Genomic DNA, 13,873 nt, shown 5'->3' with positions numbered 1-13,873 from the left:
AGAAGAGCTTGCAAAGGAAGAGCCTAAGCATCAGAAGGCAGTAAAGCTTTAAAAAGAACAGATAGGGAAATAGCATGATCTGGTTTTGTTTAAAAGCTTGCTGTGACTGCTATATGGAAATTGACTGTGAGAGAACAGGAGGCAATGGAGAATGACCAGGTGTGAGCTTATTACATTGGTCCAGGTGAGAGGTATTGGTGATTTGGTCAAAGGTAGTAAGTAGAAATGGTGTAAGTGACTGGTTCTGGATAGATTTTGCAGATGAAACCACAGGATTTGCTGAAGGATTTATTGTGAGCTGTGAAGAAAGGAGAAATGTAATGGAAGAATCATTTGAGTTTTAGGCCTGAGCAACCAGAAAAATTAAAATTACCTACAATAAGATGGGAAAGACTATAGCAGAAGTAGGTTTAAGAAGAAAGTCACAGCATTCTCTTTTAACATGTCAAGTAGGTGGTTGGATATGTGAGTCTGGAACTCAAGTTAGAGCTTGAGGTAGAAATTTGGAAGTTTTCAGCCTACAGGTGATATTTAAAGCAGTTAGTCTGAATTATGAATTTTCTAAATGTATAAATACTAATGTATGTATGTGTATATATATATATGTATATATATATATATATGTATATAGTCCCATTCAGTCATCATCAAACATCTATAAAGTGTTGGCTATAAGCCAGGCACTGGTGGAAGGTTGTGAGAATACAGTAATGTACTAGTTATTCAAAATAAAAATATATAGCATTTGATAATTTTTAGGTCTCTAGTAAATGGAACTTCAAGCATTATAGTAGTCATGGATTATATCACCCAGCTTAGTACTAATATGTTACTTGATTCTTTCATATTATTTTAGTCTTCTTAACTAGATCTTTTAAACTCTTTGAATACAGGAGCTATATTACTTTTTTTTTTTTAATATCACACACGATGCCTACCACAATTCTGGGAAGATATTAAGTACCCAAAGAATATTTATTCATTGATTACATGATAATTTTAACTGTTAAGAACAGTAGTATTTTTGTCACTGTGTTATCTTTAGCATGGATTACAGGTGAGTTGTCTAATTAGAGTATTAACAGATTCCTGTTCCCTAACTCTTAACTTTTAAAAATTACAGTGGATTGCATTTTATTCACTTCTTAGTAGTGTTACATAGTTTTTATTCGCATGTGCTTGTTATTTCAATTTACAGCCTGATTCTACTGCAACTGAAAGAGCAGTTGCCAGACTAGCAGTGCACCCTCTTCTGAAGAAAAAAATAGACGTGCTAAAAGGTATGAATTAAATGACTTTTAAACCGTTTATGGTACATGATTTGAATAAACAGCCATTCATTTGTTTACTTTCAGGGTGCTTTTCTCCTTTTGAGGATCTTTTATATTATAAATGTCTCTTTCAAATATTTCCAAATGTGGGAAGCTACCTGAAAATATGGAAGTTATCTGATGTCTGAAAAAATTTTGTATTTTTTCTAAATCCCTATTTCCTAAATTTCTAAAATATATATTCATGATAATATTGAATACAATTGATTTTCTAAATATTGGTATAATTCATATTATTACTTACGATGTTGCCACTTAGTCACATAATTTCTATTTATGTATGTACATTTTAAAATGTTTTGAAAGGGGCTTCCCTGGTGGCGCAGTGGTTGAGAGTCCGCCTGCTGATGCAGGGGACACAGGTTCGTGCCCCGGTCCGGGAAGATCCCACATGCCGCGGAGAGGCCGGGCCCGTGGGCCATGGCAGTTGAACCTGCGCGTCTGGAGCCTGTGCTCCGCAACGGGAGAGGCCACAACAGTGAGAGGCCCGCGTACCACAAAAAAAAAATGTATTAAAAGAATTAAATGTTTGTGTCACAGATTAGAAGATACTTATTTTTAATGTCTGAAAGCACAATTTACGGTATTTACAATTGTATTAATACATTATTATTACAGAAATTAAAGTTGTCATTTTAGTCTGTTTATTTGTATTTAGTGAAGTTTTTACTGTTCTTCTTAACATCCATACATGAAGGAATAAATTTTCTTTTAATTTTAGAGATTTAAAATGGATACCTCTGAGCATTTTGTATATGTTTGGTTTTGTAAAAGTTAATAGATTTCTTTGTAAATTCATACCCATTATATGTATGTAATGTAAATTCCAATCATTCTCTTAAGTATTTCCAAATAATTTAAGAAATACTGTACTAAAACAGTAACGTTTTGTATTATTTGTTTCAATGCTGAAACAAGTCATATCCTGTTTCTCTTGCAGCTGCTGTCAAAGCCTTTAAAGATGCAAGACAAAATGTTGTTGAAGTTAAGTCATCAAAGAATGCTTCAGAAGAAAATCATTCCAAGGACACTTTGTGTTCAAATGATGATGCCAGTAAGTTACAGCATGAAGGAACTATTATCAGTGAGCAAGAAGAGAAAGAAGCCAAAATATTGGCAAAGAAACCAATAAATAATTCAAAAGAAAAAATAACCAAGATGGAGCATGGACCCAAAACAGTGGACATTCCAAATTCTCTATCAAAGCCTTCTGAAAAAGATTCTGCAGTACCCTCTGAACCCCAGAAAACACCTACTGACCCCAAAATGAAAACATTTAGTCAAACCAAAAAAGAGAAAGAGTCCAGTAGCTCACTTGGTGTTAACAGTGATGGAGAAGAATTACATGAAGAAGAGAAGGAATATTTTGATGATAGCACAGAAGAAAGGTTTTACAAACAGTCTTCCATGTCTGAGGATAGTGATAGTGGTGATGACTTCTTCATTGGGAAAGTCAAACGGACACGGAAGAAGGAAAGTAGTTGTCATTTTTCAGTTAAGGAACAAAACCCCCCCAAAAAATTGTTGCCTGAAGAAGATATACTTGAAACCCATCAGGATATGAGAAGTGATAAAAACAAGCCACGTACAGAAGCAAGGAAGTTTGAATCAGTGTTTTTCCATTCTTTATCTGGATCTAAAAGCTCTGGAAGGTAAGGGTATTTTTTTATCCTGAAAGAATTATTAGTTCTTAATTTTTCAAAAGATATGAAATAACCACACATCCTAACATTGAGATACTATCTCTCATACATAATTCTAGTTTGTACAATACATCCTGTGTTTAGACTTGGCCCTCTCCAACTTTATATTGGATAATATATACAAATACACGTATGATAATGCTACATTTTTCCAACCTCATCAGAAAATGAGACAATATAGATAAATTTGTCTAATTTAATTGTCTAGCTAAGTTAAGTTTATTCCTTTGATTATCAAAGTTTTGAAACTTTGAGTTAGCTTTTGGTGAAAACTTTTGAAAATTTCTCACATATCTCACTTTTTAAACAGAACTTTCTGAAAAGAATGTGGTTTTTTTTGTTTTGTTTTGTTTTTTCTCTTGTTGACCCAGGGCATTATTGTAAAACTCAATTGTTTTATGTTTTTCTGTTTCAGTAGATAAGGCTGCTTGCCCTAACACTGAGTTTCTCCAGACTGCTTTATATTTGGTGATGCTGTCATCCTTATCCCTTCTTTTCACAGCTGTTTTGTTATAAATCAATAAGTTTAATTTCATTTGTAATTCTAATCTGATAGGGGATATCTTCACATTATAGAATAAAAATCATGATTAGCTATTTTCTTCAGTAAACTTTTTCTATAATTTATAGGTCAGGCATAATTTTTAGTAGAATAGAAAAATGTGATGTTGAAATTTTCCATAAAAGTCAGAGTATGGAAAAGACACACAAACCATCTTTGGAGTCTTGAAAATTATTACATTATTTCATATATCTCCCAACTGTGCCTAAAAAAGCTACAGTTTTTCCCTCACTTGAAAATTAAGCACCACTATCCCTTCCCTCTCCCAAAAAAATGTTAATCTTAGTTATATGTGATTGTTATATGTGACTCATTCCCCCTGTAAGATTTTTGAAATTCTTTGTCTAGATAGTTCTCAAAGGTACAAGGTAACCAAGACAGGATATTTTATGGCCAGAAATCCCTATACAGGTGGTGAGAGGAAAATTCCTACATTTTTCTATAGTAATACTGGGGTCTAACAAACCTTTGATGTAGCTAAAACGTGGGGTTTTCATAATTTTTTAATTCATTTCTCGGGGGGTAAAGGAGTATGATAGTTTTTTTTAATGAGTTTTATTAACATTTTTATTATGTTATCTTCTTAAAGTCAGAGGATTTATCTTTTAAATGTCCTAATGGTGTTTTTCTTCTTTTAGAAATTACAGAGAACAGGCTCCAAGAAGCAAAACCCCAGGCATGTATTAATGACTTCCTGACTTCCATATGCAGTTGAGCAATGCTTTGCCAAAGAGGAAAGATGAAAAATTCTGGTTGCTTAGTAGCCTGAATCAGTTATGTACCCACAGAAATGGAAATAGAGCATCTTATAATTATCAGAATAATTTTTAAATTTTAATTATTTTTTTTTACCCTCTCTGTCCTGCCAATAGGAAATATGTTAGATAAAAGTTATCAGGAAATATTGGGTCTATTTAATTTATCTTGAACTAATCAACATATTCTTTAAGTAAATTGCTATGTAAGTTCCATCTTAGTCAACGCCATGCCATTAAACATTCAGTAATAAGTATGTTACTTCCAGGGTTAAGAGTGAAACCAGATTTTCAGATTAATTTGTAACAAATCAAGTTTAATATATTTGGGTGGTCTGACTTCTCTACATAATCCCAGACTCTCACTGATTTAAAATAATAAAAATTTATTTCTCACATTACAGTCTACTATGAATCAGCACAGGGGCTGTGTTTCACATAGTCATTCAAGGATCAGGCTCCTTCCCTCTTTTGCCTCCTTTCTACTCCTGTTCCCAGGTATTCTCCATTTGACCAACAAAAGGGAATAGAGTACATGGAGAATTTTGTAAGATGTTTTCATGGGCCAGGCCTGAAAGTGTTAAGGATCAGTTCTGCTCACATTTCATTAGCCAGAATTTAGTTACATGACCCCATCCTAGCCAAAAGGGAGCTAAGAAATGCAGTCTAACTATGCGGCTAGGTGGAAAAAGAAAGTGGAATTTCTTGAACACATAACTGTCTGCTGCTGACCATCCTTTTGATCATCAGATAGTAATTTCACTGGTAATTTTCTCTGGTAATTTCTCAACACAGAGCACACTATGTGCTTCCTTCCTGAGAAAGCCAACCCAAAGTCCCATCCAGTCATTGTATCCAGTTGAAAGCCTAGAATTCCTGAGTAATGATGCAGTGCTTTCCATCAGATCTCATGATGTGACTGCTCAAAATTTGGTGACCTGTACACTAAAAAGACAGACTGCCTGCCCACAACTCAGACCAGATATTTAGTGGCAGAGCAGGAGCAAGGTAACCACAATAAAATCTCTCATTCAGTGAAGGGAAACATGGGAGGTGTGCAACATGTCTACTACCTGAGCAAAGATTGTGAAGAATCTATGAGGAATTTTCTTATCCACTGTTCTCTGTGGTCTCTGACCGTGTTCTTGGGAGGGTCTTTGTTCCATGGCCACAGCTGAAGTAGACAGTTAGTATGATCTTCTTGGGAGTTGCCCCAAGTGATTAGTAAAAATATATGATCGTGAAGATGGTTTAAAGTCTTAACAGTCAGGTTTTTTCCAGCCTAGGTTTGTGATTTCTTTCACAATAAAAGTTCCCTCCAAAACTTACTGGATTTCTGACCTCTTTATTTCCAGTCAGTCCATCAATGAGCTAGTCACCACACCAAAAATTCTTTCCTAGAGCTATTTTTTAAACTTGCCTTATTTATGTTAGTGGGTCATTCCCCACCCCCGCCCTCCGTCACTGTCCCAATCATTCAGTGTCTGTTGCATTCAGATTCTCAGGTTTGGTTGAGACGGCCATACCTTTACTCTTATCTCTGCTGCAGAGCTAAATCTCTTCGGACCTTTACTGCTTAAAATCTTTCTCAGTCTTATCTCTTACTGTTAGGAGTCCAAAGGCTTTTCTAAACCTTAAGGTCCCAAATATCTGAACCCTCTCTTCCCTTTTGATTCTGCTTGTGAGCTGGCCGGTTCTTTCCTGAACTTTTCTCTTTTTTTTTGTAATACTTTGCCAAAGAGCCATCAGTACACTAATCTTTTTATTCTTTCCAGCCACTTACCCTTGTGCTGCAATTCCATAGGCATGTAGCCTACTTCCCAAGTTTTCGCTGGCAACAGTTTTATCTTTTCCTTAACATATACATAGGATGCTCACTTTTCAGCCTCAGGTATCCATTTCCTTACTACCCTCCACTGAACTGCAAAGCCCATGCCAAATTTTTGTTATTTTAATGGCTGTATTAAAATACTAGGTTTGGCAAATACATGGCCTTATATTCACAAATACAGAATAACTAGAAATTTAAGACACTCCCACATTTTCCTGATTAGGAAACCCAAGTAAAACATGTTTTTGTTTTTAGTTTATAAATTTATAATACTTAATTTATCCATTTGTTTGCTCATGCAAATATGCTTTACATAATTATGTAAAATATATATCAGTTTATAAATATTGCCTTATTCAAATTTCAGTTTACATGAAACAGTTTCATTTAACATTTAAATTCATCACTCTATCACTAGAGGCATTCTTTATTATAGATTTCTAGAGCACATGTGATTTGTACAAGATATGGGACGTTTTGAATCTGTGTGCAGTGATGTTTTGGAAATGTTATCCCAACTGTACACTTGCTTGTATAACATTATGACATTTGCTTTTTTAAGATCTTTAAAAGGCTTCTGACAATGATAGCTAACTTGCAGTGGAGAAATTATACACCCCTAGGACTGATTAATAAATCTGTATTAAATTTTTTGCTTCTCTTTTTCTTTCTGATTCTATAAATATGCATTGATTCAGTCTTTTCAGGCTAGCAAGTCTCCCTGTACTTTGTTCAAAATAATATAATTGAAGTTTCTCATAATAAAAGAGGTTGTAAGGACTAGAATACAAGTTGCCACCCTCATATCTGGTGGATAACTTTATGGTTAAAAAAGAACTTAGTCTTAAATTTGAGCAGATACGGCAGTTTACCTTGCAATCACAACTTTTTGTTCAATAACAAGGGAGTGGAATCAGTTAACAGCCCTTTAAAAAGCTCACCCATCAACCCTGTTGGATTCAATATTTTAGTTAAAACATGTGAATTTTCTGGCTACATTGCTCCACACACAGGTGTCATATGATAATGAATCATATTCCTTTAAAAATACAAAATGTCCTTCCTTTTTAAATTTTTTTGCCTTATATGTTGTCTGGACTGTGTTTCTTAATGTCAGTGTAAATAAGACAGCACAGCATATACTAGGAGGCATGCAACAGACATCTATTTACAACAATTAGAAAGCATGTGTCCCAAAACTGACTGCTCATATGTGTATTTCAACTTCAAACTTCCCTGTAGGACTTAGATTTTACACTGTGAGGTATTCCATTTAAGTAAAACTAAATTTCTTCCTTAAACACTGATTTGAGAAGATAAAATGTATTTGTTTTCTATGCTACTTATGTATAGACTTAGTTTTCATTAATTTTGCTTTCTCCTCCAGATTTTCAGCAAATTGAACCTCAGATCAATAATCAGTTTAATAAGAGTGCACGAAGAGGACCTGAAAATACAAAACAGAAATCACAGCTGCCTCTTCATCCTTCATGGGAAGCAAGCCGGAGGCGAAAAGAACAGCAATCCAAAATTGCTGTGTTTCAGGGGAAAAAAATTACCTTTGAGGATTGATTAGTACTGTTTTTTTGTGAACTTCTCTATCGAAAATTTGTTTTTCTTTTTTTAACCTTTCTTTTTTTTTTAACCAGCCCATTATTTAAATATGTATTTGAATAAGTCTCTTTGAATGGGTTATAGAAATGAGTTTGGTTTTGTCTTTTTTTTTTAAGTATGTTCAAGTTATGTTTAAGCTTCCACAAATAAAGTGCATACTTAAATTAATTTTAAATATGTCAAGACTATTCCCTCTATAAAAGAATATTGAGATATTGGCTGTCCCAGATTTTCTCATTTGTGCTAATGAAGTATATTTCACTAGTTTAGCTCTGTTTCTTTACTTTTAAAATAATAATGGAAAAATATGAGGAAATTGTAGCTATCTAAAATAGATCATTTTTGCTGAAAATTGCTCTTAGCAAAACTAAGATGGTAACTTCTATTATGGGTATACAGATAATAAGTTATATAAGTAAATATTAACTTTTGTCATAGTTTTAATTATTTGTAATTTTTTAGTTTTTAACTTTTAAAACAGGTTCCCAGGAAAATTTTGTATTTCTGAATTATGCTTCACTTAGTTGGACAACATTCATGTTTAAATGTAGCAACACAACCAAAAATGCATTTTGTATTTTACTGCATATAAAATTTCTGTCAAATCAAGAATGTGTAATATCTTGACCATGTGTTCTTATTTTTTTTTCAGGCAGGGCTTTATTGGGTCCCTGCAGCAGCAGGGGGCAGTGAGAACCAACAACAGGTTCCCTTGCTTGCTCTCTCCCATGTGTTCTTATAGAAACAGTTTTTGAGGAATCATAGATTGGAATTTGTAAGAACAAATTCTGAAGGAGATGTGATTGAAGGAGCATTTGTACTGATAGCTGAGCAGAGGTTATGAGATAACTCACTGAAGAAGGGACTGTTTTATACTTCATAGTACTGTTATTTAAAAGGAAAACAGGATGTTAAAAATCCCTTCAAATGTTTCACTTTTTGCTGCTCTGAGAAATTAAGGTTCTTGGTTAACTAAGTAACACTAAGTTCTGCTTTCTATGCATTGGTGCTGTTAATGACAGAAAAAAACCTTCTGGTTAACAGGAATTCAGAAGCTCTGGAAAGTCATTTTTATCTTTTTGAAGAGCTTAAGAATTTAGATAACTAGAGCAATAGAATTCAAGAGATCATAGAGAAAGAAAATTATTTTTTCTGTATTAAATGCAAAATTTGTTTTTTTCTCCTTTGTTAAATTTTTATTTTTACATAATTCCAATTATGTCAAATTGAAATTAATTTCAATTGAAATTTTAATTATGAAGAATTGCTACAGGAAAAGTTAAAAAATAATGTCTCTATCCCTACCCAGATTTAGCCAAACTGTGAGGTTGAGAGCACTGTCTGTCGGCCCAAGACATCTAACCTCAACTTCAAGGAATTACGGTTTGCCTACAAAGTTAGAAGAAAGAGCCCATACAAGACCACTCTCACTTCTGACACCAGCTGCAGGTTCGGAGATTGCAGGGGAGGGTTCACCAAATACACTCAGGTTCAAAACTTTGCTTGCAGAACTCACTGAAACCTATTATATTCCCAGTTATAGTTTATTACAGGGAAAGGGTACAGATTATAACCAGCCAAAGGAAGAGGATGCTTAGGGCAAAGTCTATGAGGGTTCTAAAAGCAAAGTTTCTGTTGTCCTCAGGTTGCATTACCATCGTGGCATCAATATGCACAGAGTATTGGCAATCAGAGAAACTCACTTGAGCTTTAGTGTCCTGAATTTTTATTGTAGCTTCGATATGAAGACGTGATCAGTTGATTGCCAGTGTGATTGTTGCAGATGGATTAAGAATACCGAAGTCCCCATCCTAAATTACATGGTAGGTCTTTTTTAGTTCAGCCAGCTCCTGCCCTAAACAAAGACACTCCTATCAGGTATGACATAGAGTGCATCCACGAAGCTGAAGCCAAAGGCACTTTCTCTCTCTGGGCAAGGCCAGGTCCTTTACTACACAATATCCTTCACCCAAATTTCCCAAATATTAACATTTTCCTGTATTTACTTTATCCTTGCCTGTCATCCTCCCTTCTCTCCTCTCCTTTTTTCCTTCCTTTCCCCCTTTCTCTTCTTCCTTTTTTTATCTTTCTCCCTTTCTTTCTTGTCTCTTTTCTTCACTTCATCCCTCTCTCCCTCTCTACCTACTCTCTACCTTTCACCCTTTTATCATTTCCATCTTTTTCTCTCTCCCCTTTATATTCTCTCTTTAAAAACAACTCTTTACCTCTCACCCTTTTATCATTTCCATCTTTGTTCTCTCTCCTCTTTATATTCTCTCTTTAAAAACAAAGTCATTCTCTATTCTTTTGTATTACCACACTCCAATTATCAAATATTCAGATTTTGCCAATTTCCCAGGGTCTTTTTACAGCAACAGAAAGTGCAGCATCATGCCTTACATACAGTTGTCACATTACATTGACTTGTCATCTCTCTTTGGTTGAGAACAGTACCTCAGTCAGAGGATTTCATGACATTGGCATTTTTCAGGAGTACAGATCTATTTTGCAGTGTCCCTTTATTTGGGTTTGTCTAATATTCCCATTATCAAATTCAAGCTCTGCACTTTTGGCAGGAGTGTTAGAGAAGGAATGTTGTATTTGTCCTAGTGCATCATATCTGGAGTTAGGTGACGATGTTGATATGGCTGGCCCACTACTGGTAGTATTAATTTGCTTACTTGTTTCAAGTGGTATCTATAAGGTTTCTCCACTGCAAAGTTACTGTTTTTCTGTTTATAATTAATAATTATCTTGTGAGGAGATACTTTGAGACTATGTTTAATTCTGTCCTGAAACTTTCATGCACTAGTTTTAACATTCATTCATAATTCTTACCTGAAACAAAGATTGCTATAGTAACTGTAAATGATGATTTTTTTTTATTTCACCTTTTTTCTATACTTTTTAGATGGCTTTTTAGAATAAGGAAGAGTCTTCCATTTTCTCCTGTTTATTGAGTTTTTAAATGTATTTCAGTATTATCTCAGGGGGACTTCTTTTTTCTACTTTTCTATTTATTTTTTATTAATAAGGTATTTTTTATTACTTCATTTTATCAATTATTGGCTTATGAGGTTTACTGTAGTATATACATCTTTAATTTATCACAGTGTAACCTCAGGTAGTATTTATACCACTTTACATATGGTCCAAGTACCTTACTACAGTACACTTCAGTTTTTCCCCCCAGCTTTTGTACTATTGTTTATATACTTTTTGCTAAGTTTGCAAGTTACCTGGGATAATGTCAGCAAAAATGACTGAGTAAGAACATCCAGAAATTCTTTTTCTCCATTAAAAACAATGAGAAAACTGTCCATATTGTCAGAATCAGTGTTTTCAGAACTGTGGAATTAACCAAAAGTTTACAGCAATCCAGGGAATGTTATTTATTAAAAATGGCTGACTCTTGGTAAGAACAGTATCTTTGTGACATGCTAACTTGTCCTATTTTCATCCCCCACTCCCCAAATCCATGGTGTCTTGAAAATCAACAACCCACAGTAATGATGAAAACCTGCAGCCTGGCAGACACTATAGGGGCCAGAACAGGGTTGGAGATTATTCAAAGACACATTCCCCGAGAATTATCACTATTTGGCCAGTATGGTAGTTCACTGGAAGACCCCATGGCAATTCTGTCTTTATCTAACTTGACTAAGAGCTTTCCCAGTGTGAAAAGCATTTTTTCCTCAGATCACTTTTTGAAATCAATTAGAGGCAATTGTTAACATCACAGCTGCCTGAGGCAGTGAATAACAGTTGGGGAAAACAAGAAGTTAAATTAAAATGAAATCTGGAAAATTCAGTATCTTTAGGGAATTTGATAAGTTTTGACAAATTTCCTGGAATTAAGGAAAAGTCACACGAATGACAGGGCTATGTGCATGTTCAGGAAAGTGCCGAGAAGGCCCTAAACTCTCACTTCTGGTTGACTTTGGGGGCTCTGCATAAGCAGGAAGTGAAGGCTGATGTGGAATTGTCAACCTCCTGGCCAAGTGTTGAAGCTGTACCCCAACACACATACAGACTCAGCAAAATGAGAGAAATATCAATTGCAAGCATTAAGGAAATCTTTGTCCAGTTATTAGTGTACCACTAAGCTAATGAAGCAGAGACTTTAGTAGCCATATACAACAAAGAATACAGACTTCACAAAAATAGTTCAAAAAAGTCACTAGACAACAACAAAAAATAGCAACAACAACAAGCCCTGAGGAGAAGAGAATATCTGATTTTGGAGTTGCAACATTATATTATTTAAAATGTCTAGTTTTCAACAGAATGTTGTAAGACATACACAGAAATAAATTGTGGCTCATATACAGGGTGGGGAAGCAATCAATAGAAACTGTCCCAAGCAGGTCCAAAGTTTGGATATATTTGACAAAAACTTTAAATAAGCTATTTTAAATGTGTTCAAAGAACAAAAGGAAGCCATATCTAAAAAACTAAGAGAAAGTTTGAGAACAATGTCTCATCAAATAGAGAATATCAGTAATGAGATAAAAATTATAAAGAAGAAAGAAAAAGAAGTTTAGGAGTTGAAAAGTACATTACTGTGAAACAAAACTTTCAACAGATGGGTTCAACAGTACATTTGAGCAGACAGAAGAAAGATTGGGTAAACCTAACAATTGATCAATTGAGATTATCCAGTTAGAGGGGAAAAAAATAACAAAAATTTCAAAGACTTGTGGGGATACCATCAAATGTACCAACATAGGCATAATGGGAGTCTCATATGATCCCATATTTCCAATCATAGCTGTATACCTGCAAGAGAATTGAAAACTTGTTTAAAAAAAACACCTGAATATGAATTTCATAGGAGCATTATTCATAATAGATAAAAAGAAGAAAGAACCCAAATATCCATCAACTGATGACTAGATAAATAAAAGTGGTATGTACATGCAATGGAATATTATTCAGCCATAAAAAGGAATGAAGTATTGATACATATTGTGATATGGATGAACTTTGAAAACATCATGCTAAGAAAGAAGCCAAACACAAAACAGGGTTCCATTTATATGAAATGTCTAGAATATGTAAATCCACAGATCAAAAGTAGGTTAGTGATTGCTGAGGGCTGGGGAAGGAAGAATAGTGAATGACTGCTAATGGCTGTGGCATTCCTTTTAGGATTGAATGTGTTCTGGAATTGGATTGTAGTTTGGTTGCACAACTTTGTGAATACAAAAATCCACTGAATTGTGCACTTTATAAGGATGTACATTATTGTATGTGAATTGTATCTCAGTTTTTTAAATAATAATAAAAAGTTACCTGGGTTAGTGTTTCTTTTTTTTTCCCCTCTCCTTCCATATAGTACTTCATTTGAAATGCATTTTAATTCATATATTTATGATATTTAATTTGAAGCATTTTTTTCTCCAACCTTGGTAATTTTATTTATTTTTTCTTTATGTATGTGAAACGTTAACATTGTTCCATATGTTAGAGCAGCACAAAACAGTATACTCAGAGAAGTGGCAACTCTGCCTTTCCAATTGTTTCTTTCCTTTCCACCCCAATCCCACCTACCCCATGTAGATAGTCAATCTCATTTGTCCTTGGTGTATTCTTCCTGTGTTGCTATTTGCACAGATTAACAAACATGTATATATTCTTATTTCCCCTTCTTTCTTACATAAAAATTGACATTTCCTAGATACTTTTATGATCTTTGCTTTCTTCATTTAAAAATGTATTCTGGAAATCACTACAAATCTGTCAATAGAGATCTTTCTTGTTTAAAATAAAACGAATGAATATAACAAAACAGAAATAGACACAGATAAAGAGAACAAACTAGTATTTACCAGAAGGGAGAGGCTTGAGGGGAGGGAATTAAGAGGTACAAACTACTAGGTATAAAAAAGTTATAGGGGGCTTCCCTGGTGGCGCAGTGGTTGAGAGTCTGCCTGAAGATGCAGGGGACACAGGTTCGTGCCCTGGTCCGGGAAGATCCCACATGCCACGGAGCGGCTAGGCCCGTGAACCATGGCCACTGAGCCTGCGTGTCTGGAGCCTGTGCTCTGCAACTGGAGAGGCCACAACAGTGAGAG

General features: G+C 34.6%; 1 protein-coding gene across 1 annotated transcript in view; it reads left to right on the top strand.

The window, feature by feature from the left end:
- Positions 1-7,862, top strand: part of SRFBP1 (serum response factor binding protein 1) — a 52,762-nt gene extending 44,900 nt beyond the window's left edge. Inside the window, exons 5-8 of the mRNA XM_032628406.1 lie at positions 1,199-1,280; positions 2,272-2,983; positions 4,235-4,272; positions 7,570-7,862. Of these exons, the coding sequence (XP_032484297.1) occupies positions 1,199-1,280; positions 2,272-2,983; positions 4,235-4,272; positions 7,570-7,754 (1,017 nt within the window). The 3' untranslated portion in view covers positions 7,755-7,862. The remainder of the gene's footprint in view (positions 1-1,198; positions 1,281-2,271; positions 2,984-4,234; positions 4,273-7,569) is intronic.
- The last annotated feature ends 6,011 nt before the right edge of the window (positions 7,863-13,873 follow it).

Source organism: Phocoena sinus, chromosome 3 (assembly GCF_008692025.1).
Source record: "Phocoena sinus isolate mPhoSin1 chromosome 3, mPhoSin1.pri, whole genome shotgun sequence".
In the NCBI taxonomy this organism is placed as follows: Eukaryota; Metazoa; Chordata; class Mammalia; order Artiodactyla; family Phocoenidae; genus Phocoena; species Phocoena sinus.
Note: the sequence above shows the minus strand (reverse complement) of the source record. Positions and strands in the feature narration are given on the sequence as shown.